We start from the raw sequence: 13630 nt of genomic DNA on the forward strand, positions 1-13630 counted from the left end.
TCCAAATTGAGCCGTCAGCGGTTTCCCTCTTCAGGGACAGTTATGTCATGTAAGTAGATCTTTATACTTGTTCCCAGGCTACCACGCTCGGTTGACTTACAAACATGGCGGAAATGTAGGAACGCGAAAATGCTTTGAGTTTTGTTGAATTTTACGCAGTCATGGCGGCTGATGGGCTGCAACGCTTTCATCCAGACATTGCAAAATTTGTGGAAGCTGTGCTTAATCATGGCGGTATGGGCGTCTGTGGCGAAATTCCTAAAATCGCCGATCCAAAAACAAGGTACATATAAAACTACGTTTATGTAACACTGTGTAATATAACATCACATTTATTAGTCAATGGATCTTGAAGAAACGTTCTTTGAAAAGAAAATTGTTGATATCACCCGTAACAATAATCTTTAATCTTAGTATCGTCATTACTGACGATTTTAGTTACAGTAGTAAAATCATGCGAGGCCGAGTTTTTCAAAGAGTTGAACTCTGACAGCTTCCTGTGTATTTCAACAGCTTGTCCTATAGCTACTCTTGTGGAAACATAAGGTGTTGTGATCGATTCAAGATGTTGATTCCATATGCTGGTAGAACTTTAAAATGTAAGTTAACACTAAGGGACCGGTCATTATTTATGTAGAGGGGGGGAGGGAAAAATATGTTGGAAAGGTCAAAATTTCTGTAAGGCCCCCCCTCCAGGCCATGTAAGTAGCAAGTGACCCCCCCTTCTTTATTCAATATTTACGTTATGACCCCCCCCCCCCTCACCTCATATCTTCTTTATATGCCTTAAGTAATTATTAAATGCATGTTACATACAATCTTAATTGCACACTTCTTCTGATGCACAAAGGCTGGATCAACACTTAGTCAGCCAAGGCTTCTTTGCTATGGATACTCTTCCAGCAATAGGGCAAATTTTGGACGAGTTATGTGTATAGTAAACATACCTCAATTATTAACTCCTCAACTTTGGAAAAGTGATAGTTTTTACAAATTATGCTCTCATGGTGAACACAAATGTAATAACCATGCAAAATATAATCTTTTCCAATGATTTTCCTAAAGTGTAAAAGAACTACTTTCTTGTTGTTATATCATGTTTTATTACTTCTTGGGCTATTGCAGTGATAATTATTTTGTAAAAAGAAATAATTTAAGTCAAACCAGATATTAAAGCAGATAGGTCTGAATTATTTTAATATTTAACTAAAATTTGAGATAACAATGGAGTTTAGAGTGCAAACAGTATTTCTGTAAAATACAAATCACTATAAAAGTTGTACATAATTAGTGGAGTTTAAACAAAAGAAAACAATAGAAATAGCATAAAATTGTACAATTTAGCGTCACTGTTTCACTTATAGTGTTTGCACTCTTCTATTTAACTGTTTTACCCACCTCAAACTGCTGATCCCCCCTAAACTTCTTTATAAAAAATTTTAGCCCCCCCTCTTGCCACTCTGAAATAGCCTTGACCCCCCCCCTTCTTTTTCCCTCCCCCCCTCTACATAAATAATGACTGGTCCCTAATATCTCCTGTTTTGTATAATATTGCTGTAAAAATAGGCCATTTCCGAGTTACCCTTTGCCTCTGTTTTAAAACGAGTCTATACGTGCGAAACCATTCATATGATAATGAGTTTCACCTTTAGGTCCATTCTCATGCAAATCAAACTCATTTTCATTTGAATGGTTTTGCACCTAGACTTGTTTTGACACTGAGGCAAAGGATAACTTGGAAATGACCTATTATACACTACATTATTACATTAGATATCTAATGATCTGTACGGTATCCACACAACTTGCCCCTCAGACAACAAGAAAGTCCTGGAAAAGGACAACCGGTCCTGGAAAGTTCTGGAAATCTGTTCGACTCAAGTTACACCAGAATTCTCAGTTCTTACATTATATTATAATTTATAAGAAATATACGGCAGACAGTAAGGAGAAATAAAATTGAGATCTTGGGAGTGAAAGGGTTAATGTGAAGTTTGGAGTCCTGGAAAAATCAATCTGAGGACTTCCTGGAAAAGGTCTTGGCAACTTTTATGTTTATTGTTTTAATTAATTTAAAATAAATTTTCTTTTATAACAGGGGAGGTGATATTCAACCAAGCACAACCAGATTTTCCACCAGATTTTATATTTGGATCACAAGATCAGGATTTTGTCCCAAATATCGATGAAATTAAGGTACATGAAATACTTACCTCAATTTATTAAAATAAATTTTCAAAGTTTTTAAAATTCGGTCATTTGAAGGTGCCGAACACTCGCCTTTTGCCACTGTCATTACCAGGGGCTACGGTGACAAGGACATGCAACATATGAATTCCCTGGCAGAGCCTATATTAGACAGAAAGAAATTTCTCAGCATTTACGGGGAGATCATTGGTGACCCTTGCTAACCCCACCACTGAATGCCTTTCTTGTACATACAGTCAACTCTCTCTAAGACGGACACCGTCGGGACCGGCCCCAACTGTCCATCTTATAGAGGTGTCCGCCTTATAGAGAGTCAAGGTAACGTGACACCAGAAATTTTGAGACGATAAAGCTAAACGGCTATGCACAACGAATACACGTCTGTTTTAGTCGCTTACGTTAGCAAAACCTATAAAGTGGAACAAAAATAATATCAGAGATTCGACTTGTTTGTTAATAACAAACGGTGATACTGTAAGTAGAAAACTAAATCTACAAGTTTAAGCAGAGAAGTAATGCGTTTTAGCGGATTGTTTTTGGTAAATTTGGTATTCTAAAGGCACTGACCAGCTATGCTATATGTCGATAACAAGTTTTGAAGTATTATTCACGAAAAAATAACTTTAAGTGCCTGTCCGTTGGCGGTTTCAAAGTGTCCGTTGTCCGTATTAGAGAGGTGTCCGTCTTACAGAGAGTTTTCTTACAGTAAAATGACTGAAAAACGGCAGGGACCATAACCAGGTGTCCGTCTTATGGAGGTGTCCTTCTTATAGAGGTGTCCGTTAAGAGAGAGTTGACTGTAATATAATTTTTATTTGTTCCTTAGTCTCTTGAGAACTGGGATGCAAGTGATCCAAAGAGCCTGGTCAATCTAATCAAGGAACTGGTCAGCCAGTACAAAGAGTACCAACGCAAGCAAGTGGAACAAATGCCAAGGATTCACTTTGAATATACTACACTCGAAGCTGATAATAATTATCCTGAATTTGAAGTTCATGTTGTCAAAGGGCAACAGGTGAGGAAAATATCATTGTGATCACGTACCCCGGAGGGGGGGGGGTACTCAAAAAAGTTTTATACGGGGGAGGCTCCGCCCCAAGTTCTAACCCCTTACCCTCTTATATACCATTTTTGACAGAAGTTGTACCCCTTTCGTATACCTTTAACTGAAAAAAGGTACCCCTTTCATATACCTAAGAGACATGGCGTGGACTTAAAATAGGGCGTTTTCTTGTCATTTTTATGTAGCGCTTAATAAATTAAAATAATACAGCCATAACTTGCGTCTGTTCGAAATATTTTAATTAAAGGCCCTTTAAATAGCCAAATGACAGATTTCCATACCCTTTCATATGATACCTACCCTTTTATATACCTGAAGCCTTAAAAAGGTACCCCTTTCGGGCAGAGCCTCCCCGTCACGTACTTGCATTGTCACCACTGAGCTGTTAACATTAACATAAACATAACATATACTTTATTTATACACGGTAAAAACATCAGTTACAAAGATTAAAACACACACAAAAAAACTGATTTACATGTTTGCCGTGTGGGAGCACGAGGGAGACATCAGGCAATTGATAAATCTTTTAAATTGGCTAGAGGAACTAGCAGCTCTGACATCGTGGGGAAGACTATTCCACAACTTTGCCCCACTGTAACAGAAACTTCGTTTTAAAAAATCAGTACGGGGCTTAGGTAGAGCTAACTTGTTTGCCTTGTCTCTAAGATAATATTCTGTGCTGAATGGTGTAAATAGGTCTTGTAAGTACTCTGGAGCTTGTTTATTGATAGTATTAAACATTAGTTTCGCTTTAAGCTTTTTCCTTCTGGTAAAGAGGGTATCCCATCCTAGCTTTGATCGTAAGGCGGTAGCACTAGAAAAGAAATCTGACTTCGTAATGATTCTTAAGGTGCGATTTTGTAACTTTTGTAATTTATCAGCTAGTTCATTGCTTAGACCATCCCACACAGGACAGCATTAGTCGAAATACGGTTCAATGAGAGCTCTATATAGCAAAATAGCTGTCTCTTCGCAAATGAATGGCTGTAGCCTTTTAAGAGCACCTATACCAGAGGAAACAACCCTGGCAATCTCATTGACATGTTTGGTCCATGACAAATGTTGGTCAATGTGGATTCCCAGCGATTAAGTGTGGCAGACTCTATTAATCTGTTGGCCTTCTTTATGTATATTTGCTGAATGGTCGGCGGTATTTGCAAGCCTCTGACGCGAGCCAATAAACATAAGCTCGGTTTTAGCAATATTTAAACTTAATTTATTTACCGTCAGCCATTCGTGAAGGTTGACAAGTTCGTTATTTATTGAATGTTCTAGTTCGGGTAAGCTATTGGCGGCAATGCTAATGCTGGTATCATCAGCATACATCCGAGGGGAGGCTTTACTCAGACAATTCGGCAGATCGTTGATATATATCAAGAAAAGGAGAGGCCCAATTAAGCTTCCCTGTGGGACGCCACAGGTAACAGGGCGCGCGCCAGATAGCTCACCATTAACTAGACACTTTTGTTGGCGGTCATTGAGATAAGAGTCAAACCACCTTAGGGACTTTTGATCAATTCCATAGCAAGCTAACTTTCGCAAAAGAATCTTGTGGTCTATTGTGTCAAAAGCCTTTTTTAAATCTATAAATACCACACCATTAATAAAACCGTTGTCTATATTAACAGACCAGCTGTTAGTGGCTTCAAGCAAGGATGTAAGGGTGCTATGCATTGATCTAAAGCCGGATTGACAGTTAGCTAGCAGATCGTTAACGTTAAGATACTCATAAAGTTGATTGTACATTAATCTTTCAAAAATCTTAGCAACAGCAGGAATAATCGAAATCGGTCGGTAATTATTAACATCCTGTCTAGCTCCCTTTTTAAAAATTGGCGTAACCCTAGCTAATTTCCATTCCATTGGAACAATACCAGAGGAGATCGATTGATTGAACATAAATGTTAGTGAATGCTTATGAGAGGTGTTATAGACCAAGGAGGGTGAGGTAGCAGCTCTTGCCAGGTCTAATATGAATGGCTTACTTCCCTTCAGGCCCTGGTTGTTCAAAGGGTCGATAGCTCCATCCACTGGGTAAATCACTATCCGGTGGATAAGTGCTGACAAAACATAATATGATTTATCAGGGCCCAGTTGTTCAAACGCTACCCACTGGATAAATCGCCATCCAATGGAAAACTGTCATACAAAACCTTTTTCGCCATCCACTGGATATTGATTCATCATCATCATCATTTATTTGCCACTTCAGAATTAAACATACAAATTAAAAAGATAGGGCGAGGAGACCTCCAAGAAACCACAAGGCTTATGGGGGAGGCCACCTCGGGTTAGCAATAAGTTTGTAATTTCGCTGTGAATGTGCAGCTAGGCCAATTTCAGAATCATTTTATTAGAAATTTAATCATTTTTTTCTTAAAAGAAGAGAAGCTACTCGAACCAGCGATCGATTCTGGTAGAGAATTCCAAATTTTAGGACCCTGGAAAAGTATTGTAAACTGATTTAGATTTGTACGACAGTGACCTACTAAAATAGATGAACTTGAAGAGATTTGCAATAAATTCTCATCGGGAAAAGCCCCTGGTTATGATAACATCCCGCTGCATGTGATCAAAAATTCCTTTCACCTTATCTGTGGTCCACTGGTGAGCATTATTAACCTTTATTATATAAACATCAGTGAAATACCAGGAAATCTTTCGCGTGAAAAAATCATATCTTCACACATGAAAATAACATGTTATTTAAAATAACATGTGAAAATAACATGTTATTTTCACATGTGAAGATATCGATTTGGAAACATTTTCTGCGAAAGTTTGCCCTATTTCAATGCTGAATGAGCCAAAGTAAATCGATATTAAGTCGAAACATCTTCGGATCTTTCTCAGCAATCTTCGGATATCTTCGGAAAAGTTCAGAAAATGTTCGAAAACATTCGTACGACCTTCGGACAACATTTTGCAAATTTTTCGGAAATCTTCGGAAAAAGGTCGGCAATCTTCGGAAAATCTTCAAAAACATCGTAATTAGTAGGTTTATATAATAAACAGAATATTACATGGTTGCTTGGAGATATGAAATTTATCTTCTCGTGTTCAAATCGATATCCCACTCGTTCGCTGCGCTCACTCATGAGATATTGATTTCAACACTCGAAGATAATTTCATATCTCCGTGCAACCATGTAATATCCTCTATTTCTTTACATTTTTTTATTTATCTGGTGGAGAGCATTATCCATCCTTTGAACAACCAGGGCCAGGAGAACAGCAGAGCAAACAACAGGAACAATGCCACCAGCTTGTGTATACAGCCACATCTACTCGCTCCTGGAGTGACGAGAAGCAGCTGTATTCGTAGGCTTTGCTAAAATGAAAAACAAAATTATTTATCAATATAATAATGTGTGCAGCAGAAAAGTGTAACTGTATATATGTCTGAATTTATCAAAACCAGGTCAAGGAAATTTTCACCATTTTACGCGCAAATCGCTGCAAACACGTTTTTTTCTCGCCAGAAACTATCTCCAAACTCCATGATATAAAAACTTAAGGGAATGTCAGTCTTTTTTTCTCTTCTCCTCTCTCTTCTCTACCTTTCAGCGCTGTATTTCTTTTTTTTTTTTCCTTTCTTGTGGCGTTCTAAGCCAATTCGTGCAGTGACGTACTTGTTCAATAATGCTGACGTCACTTTTCTTTGACCCGGTTTTGATAAATTCAGACATATATATAATACATGACTGTGTTTTTGTCTCAGAATACAGACACTGTTGTCAATTTTATGATCAAGCTTCCTGTTGACCTGCGTGAGGTGCCACCATACATAATAAAGGTGAGAGGTTTTACTCTACAGGCCTCAATACAGTGAAATTCTGTTCATCTAATTACCAATGGGCCACTGTACTAGAGGCAGGCAAGGCTGTGCTCTAAGGGTGCCCGGGTGCCTCAGGCGACTAACTTTTGTCTTTGGGCGACCAGATAATCTTATAAGCTTTATGCTGGGCACCCTGGATCTCATAGTTTGGAACCTTTGGGCTCCTCGTAATTTTTGTTAGAGTACAGCCTTGAACAGGGTGGCCACATTATAGGGGTTCTCAAATTACAAGGTAACTGTCTGATCTTTTCTTCGGGTTAGGTACCTTATTACATGAAATTTTCGTGACACGTTAATTTCGCGAATTTCGCGATTCTTAAAAAATCATGAAATTAAAGTGACGCGAACAATAAGTGTCACGAACATAACATGACGCGAAAATTAAGTGACTCACATATGTCAATAATCACGAATGAATGAGTTTAGTGTCACTGACGGAAGAAATTTTCAATGTAAATGATTTTGTTGTCAATTGGCTCAAGAACAATAATTATTATTCATGCACGTACAAGCATGACCAAGAACTGCTCTGTTGTTGCTATTGCCGAGATTTAGTCCAGCCCTTGCGTTTTTGTTAATTTTGGCGTAATTTTTCCTTTGATAAATCGTTTAATTTAATTCAAAGGCATGTTAAATAATATTGCAAAGGAAATTCAAATTGTGTCTTACTCAAAAACGCGAAATTAAAGTGATTCAAAATGCAAAATTTTCTCAAAATCACAAAATTTAAGTGTCGCGAAATATGCGCACCTCAAAATCGCGAAATTACTACGATTTCCAGTTGAGTACGACGCGAACAAAGTTTGGTGACGAAGTTTCAACATAACAACGGCATTGTTGTCAAGGGCAAACTTCTCTGTTACCATTGGTAACAAATTTGTTTTTGTAACTGCCTTGCTCGACAATCTCGATGCTTAAATAAATAAAAACACTACAAATATCGTCAGCAACACTTTATTACGCTTTCAAATAAAAAATATATACACAGAGACAACGATAAAAGAAACAAATAACGAAATATATTATGCCTTAGCTGTTTTATATCGAGGGTAACAGATCTGTGTTGAGAGTTGACGTTATGTTTAACGTGCGTCACTTTACCTTCCTCGTTAGAGTTACTGTTCAACTGAAATTTTATCGTTTTCCAACTCCAGGGATTTTCTAGCAGCTTTAAGAATTCCTTCAGCTTTAAATAATATATCTTTCTCAAGTGCAAAATGAATAATTTGCGAACTGAAATGAAGAACATTTAGCGTTTCGTAAAGCTGACAAAAGCTAACACTATTTCGGATCGAAATTTCAAAATATTAGCCAATCAAAAAATTGCTCAATTAAAACTGACGCCATCTTGGATCGAAATTAGCCAATCAAAAAATTGCCCTGTTTCCCGAGAGGTCCTCCTTGTATAAAAGAACTTTGGCGGTCAGTACCTGTAACGACAAGTTACCAATGGAAACAGAGAAGTTTGCCCTTGACAACAATGCCGTTGTTATGTTGAAACTTCGTCACCAAACTTTGTTCGCGTCGTACTCAACTGGAAATCGTAGTAACGTGTTGCGAAAATTTCATGTAATAAGGTAGCAGCTCGGCTCTTGCAAGGTGTCACATGAATGGCTAGCTACCATTTAAGAAAACAATTATAGAACAAATAACAGGAACAATGCCCCTAGCCCCCAAAACAATAGCAACTGCTACACTAAAGGACCAGCAGAATTACAACTAGCTTACAACAGCTGCTTCACTACTGTTTTCTTTAGGACAAAAGATAGCAGCCATAATATTAATGTAGTCATATCTATTATTTATCAAGTGGTCGTAAGCTAAGTTAGGGTTGAACTGTGGTTTCTACTGTAGCTTTAAGTAAAATTTTAGTCTTTCTTATCATTTTCCAGTTTTAAGAGCCATTAATTTTACAATATTGGATGTTTCAAGCCTGTGAAAGCAGACACATTTCTGGCTGTTGTTTCACATCATGAGAAACCAAAGCCGAAAAAAGACTGGATGCTCTTGCAGGCTAGGATGTTTATCAATAGCAGTTTGAATCTTTGACTTTGTAAGAATGCCGGAGATAACCCAGTTGTTGAATTTTGCAGCCAATGTCATGCTCAACATCATCCAAAATAATCTGCTTGTTCTTTTGTTGTCAGGATTGTCCTGGGGAGAATATGGCGTGCTTGTTTGTATCTTATGCATCGCTAAATGGAGAAAATGTCAAACCAACTCTTCTTTTATCACCAAGAGTAGAAAGGTGAGAGTTAAATTTGATATAACTGTTCTGTTTTAAATTTAAAATAAAACTGCAAAATTAATTTCAATGATGTGTGGTTGAAAAGTCGTTTAAAAGTAAGGAGCAAGGTGGTTGAAGCTTTTGATTAGCACAAAAGGGAAAATCAGTGTGTCTGAAATATATATGAAAACAAGTTTGGGCCTGTTCATGTTACAGGTTGCTTGTTCCAGGCTCTCAGATAGTGGCAAAAATGTGCTAAATGTACATTGTAATCTACATGAACTGTTGATCATCCATGCTGTGACAATACCATGCCTCCTCTTGTCATGAGAACAGAGTCCTGTGTAAATCTTAATTTAGCCATAAACCAGTCCTTACTTGGATATTGTTAAAAAAAGTTATCCATTTAAATTGTGTTTGCTTTTCAGAGCATTTGGTGGGGCCAGTAATCTTCGCATTCCTCACTGGGGAGGGGTGAATGGGTGTCTGTTGGAGTACCTCCCTCTTATTCAAGAGCTTTTCTCGCAAAAGGTTAGTTAAGTTGAAGTTTTTAACACTTTAAAAATAGTGTTGAAGATGGAATGTGACAGCAGTGGTCTTTTGCCTCTAGTACCCACCGTGTAAAAAACCATTTAGAATAAGAATAGAAGTGTTAGTAAGAGCAGCCTGACCAAATGCTAGAGATAATCTAGCATAGCACCACTGCAGGACTTCTTGACCCACCAGGCTATAAAAATGTAGAATGCAAGCAAGTTCTCTCCTTGGGGACTTTCTTTACCAGCTGGCACAAAACTTACAAGTGCCTTTGAGTGCTGCTTGACAAAACTCAACGAAGAGAGAGCTTGCTTCCTGGTCACTGAAAAGGCTGCATGTTCCTTTAATTTGATAGGTTGAGCAAGTATGTCAGATGTTCCAGAAAAGAAGGGAATACATAGCAGCTTTTCTGAGTGCATTTGGAAGGTAATTAATAAGGCATAATAGTTTGATGACTTTCTTTCTTTACGACACACCTTTTTTGTCTGACAAATGAATGTATTGTGTTTCAACAACATTATGAGAATAGTGTCAAGGCTCGCACCAGGTTTGGGCGGGCCGCTGGGGGGCGCGGGGGGCCGGGGGGGGGGGGGGGGGGAAAAATAAACTTTGAAGTGAATCAAGCATCTCAAAAACAACGGCCAGGAATATAATTGAAACACATCAAAATATCATTACAGTTTGTCTGTGGTTTAGATTTCCGCCTTTTTTGTCTAGTTTTCGTTAGCGTTTAAACAGTCTGATTGCTTCCGTTTGTGTAGCTCCATATTAGAGTATGATGCCGAAGGATTCATGAAGCTCTCCTTGCTATTCCAAGTTCAAGGATTCCGCTGTATTGTTCACAGTAAGTGTAGCTTTTGCCTAAGTCATGTAAAATCAAAACAAATCTTTTTGCAATCCTGTACAACTAAAACTGCGACAAGTACCGTAAATGATCTAATAAACGCTCGGGGCGTCTATTTAATTTTAGGGGTCCTAGGAGGGGCGTTAAATAGATCTGAGGCGTTTATTAGAGAGGCGTTTATTTCACTTTAACTGTAACAACGTCAACGAAACAAATAAGATGCGTAGTTTGCTCGAGAAGATAGAAAGAAAAAGGGTTCGTGAGAAGGAGACTTATCTATTCTGCGCTAATACAAAGCCAAGAGATGTCGCTCATAGTTCGATATTGATGTCTTCATCGTCATCAGGGTCACCATGTTGGCATCGTTGTCCTCTTCAATGTCCGAGTCAGACAAAAAACTTAATAACTGCGCGATTTTACTCTATGGAGCGTTCCCTTGGTTTTTGAGGCGATTCTTGGAGGGGGGCGTTTATTGGACACGGGGTGTTTATTAGAAGGGGCGTCTTATAAAAAACATGTGACCTGTGCTAAACGCGGGAAAACATGTGACCGGTGCCAAGCGCGGGAAAACATGTAACCGGTGCCAAGCGCGGGAAAACATGTGACCGGTGCTAAGCGCGGGAAAACATGTAACCGGTGCCAAGCGCAGGAAAACATGTGACCGGTGCTAAGCGCGGGATAACGTGCAACCGGTGCCAAGCGCGGCCGGAAGACTCACGGAAGCCATCAAGCCAAGTCACGATCACCGGTTTTGTTTTAACTCCTGATTGGTTGAAAAAAAAAGCGTTTGCTCCGATTGGTTAGAGATTTTTAACAAGATTAACAGGAAAGGTAAATCAACTCAACATTTTTTTTGTTAAATATTTCAGTTGAACTGGACAAGAACTTTCCTCAGGAAGCGCCATTATTTTACCTTCAGTCGATTTACCACGAGAAAAACGAGCAGCCATACGAACAACTTGAGGCAGACTACCCCTACAGCCCGCGGTGGTCTGGGGTTGAGATGGCCGAGAGAGCGAGGTATTCTCTTCCGCATAAATACTGTGACGATAATTTTCATCTAAAACGTTTGTTAGCTACATTCTGCTAAGTGCATTTGACAACGACCTTTCCCGAAAGGCCATTTCTATTGTCCATGTGTATTCTTCTTCGGCAAGATACTTTACTCTGAATCAGTACCGGCAAGTTCCGGTAATTGAGGCCTCTTCAAACAGAGGTCAACTAACTACCTTTTTTGTGGGGAAAGGTGAAGATAGGTACAGTACTGTGGACTAAAACTACAGTAGAATCCCGATTCCTCGAACCCTCGGTTTCTCGAAATTCCCCATTTGTGGAACCAATTTTTGTTTCCCTTGGTTTTTTTTTTTTTTATAGAGCAGTTTTCAATTGAGTGTCGTAAAACCAAAACCAAAGTAATTACTTCGGCCAATCACAAAGGACACGGACAATACAGTGAACCAATCAAAACTCGAAGCAAATACATGTAGCCGGCACGAAGCGCGGGAAAACGTGCGCGAGCGAGTCACGATTGGTTTTGGTTTTAGTTCTGATTGGCTGAATTCAAAGTGGCGCGAGTTTTTTAAGCCAAGTCTAGTCTCAGCATTGGCATCGTAGAAGAGAGGTCAGTCGCGCGCCGTTTTTTACTTTTTCCCACTGAGCGTAGTAATGCAAATCCAAAGCAAACGCAATTTACTTTCGACACTCAAGTGAAAACTTCGCTCTATTACTTCTATTTGAGTTCACCCTCGATTTTTCAAACCTCCCGATTTCTCAAAGCAATTTTCGCTTTCCCTGGCGGTTCGAGAGATCGGGATTCTATTCTGTCTCCTCTAAAATTGTCAGTCGAGAAGATAGAGCGGTTTTCACTTGAGTGTCGAAAGTAATTTGCGTTTGCTTTGGTTTTGCGTTCACTACGCTTAGGGATTGGTTTAAAAATTTCGCGCAAATTTCTCGCCCAATCAGGAGTAAAACCGAAACCAATCGTGACTCGCTCGCGCACGTTTTCCCGCTCTTCGTGCCAACTACATGTATTTGCTTCGAGTTTTGATTGGTTGACTGGATTGTCTGTGTCCTTTGTGATTTGCCAGAGTAATTACTTTGGTTTTGGTTTTACGACACTCAATTGAAAACTGCTCTATAGGGTAAATTCATTTGTCATTGTTGTCAAAGGAAGAAGGAAACATTTTGACCTGTTTTTATAAGTGCTGAACTGATTCCTATTTTTGATATTTTGTTTTCAGAATTTTCTTGATGGAAAAGATACCAGCTTTCAAGGATTCATCGCTGAATAACGCCAAATTCTGAAGCAAATTCCTTTTGTCACCATCGTCTACAAGTTTGACTGAAGCTGTGTTGCAGGCAACGATATGTACGAGGAAAGGCGAAATCTGTGCGCCGGTATATTTGATCGGCCGTCCCAAAAGGAACCTTTATATGCAGTCCACAAATAGAGAGAGTGTTGGTGGCATTCGAACACAGCGGTTCTGCCGTATTAGCTGCGTAGATTCTAATCATATAAGGGAGTGAAGAGGAGGTTTGAAAACAACGGAGAAGAAACCCCAGGGCAGTAAAAAACGCCCGGTTCCTTTCCCTTGCTGCACATGTGCCACAAGACAATTTCCGCGCACATGAAATGGGTTTTTGAAAGTGAGTTTATCTTGTCAGTCTAAGATATTGTTTCTCTTTTTTGTATAAGGACTGAAGAACTTTAACTATACGTTAATTACTAGTGAAGATTTTTGTGCAAGCATTTTAAGAAACATACTTTTCGGTAGTAGCTATTTCACAGAGGATAAATTATATATCGCGATTTCACTTTATACAATCATAATGAAATAAAGAAGCAACATCTTTTTATGTGCGAAGAGGAGTGAAAATCACTATCGACATAGCTGATCCTAGCAGTATGTAAGA

The 13630-nt window shown here is 38.9% G+C and overlaps 1 protein-coding gene across 1 annotated transcript; it reads left to right on the plus strand.

Moving 5' to 3' along the window:
- Window positions 1–9: 9 nt before the first annotated feature.
- Window positions 10–13602, plus strand: LOC144634324 (BRISC and BRCA1-A complex member 2-like). Its single transcript, XM_078493246.1, has 11 exons — window positions 10–283; window positions 514–599; window positions 2099–2196; window positions 3035–3223; window positions 6996–7070; window positions 9260–9360; window positions 9768–9870; window positions 10229–10299; window positions 10635–10717; window positions 11587–11737; window positions 12958–13602. Exons 1-11 carry the CDS (start codon window positions 162–164, stop codon window positions 13019–13021), a joined length of 1143 nt encoding a protein of 380 aa, XP_078349372.1. The 5' UTR covers window positions 10–161; the 3' UTR covers window positions 13022–13602.
- Window positions 13603–13630: the final 28 nt, after the last annotated feature.

This window comes from Oculina patagonica, chromosome 13, assembly GCF_052425735.1.
Source record: "Oculina patagonica isolate OP01 chromosome 13, crgOcupat, whole genome shotgun sequence".
Lineage (NCBI taxonomy): Eukaryota > Metazoa > Cnidaria > Anthozoa > Scleractinia > Oculinidae > Oculina > Oculina patagonica.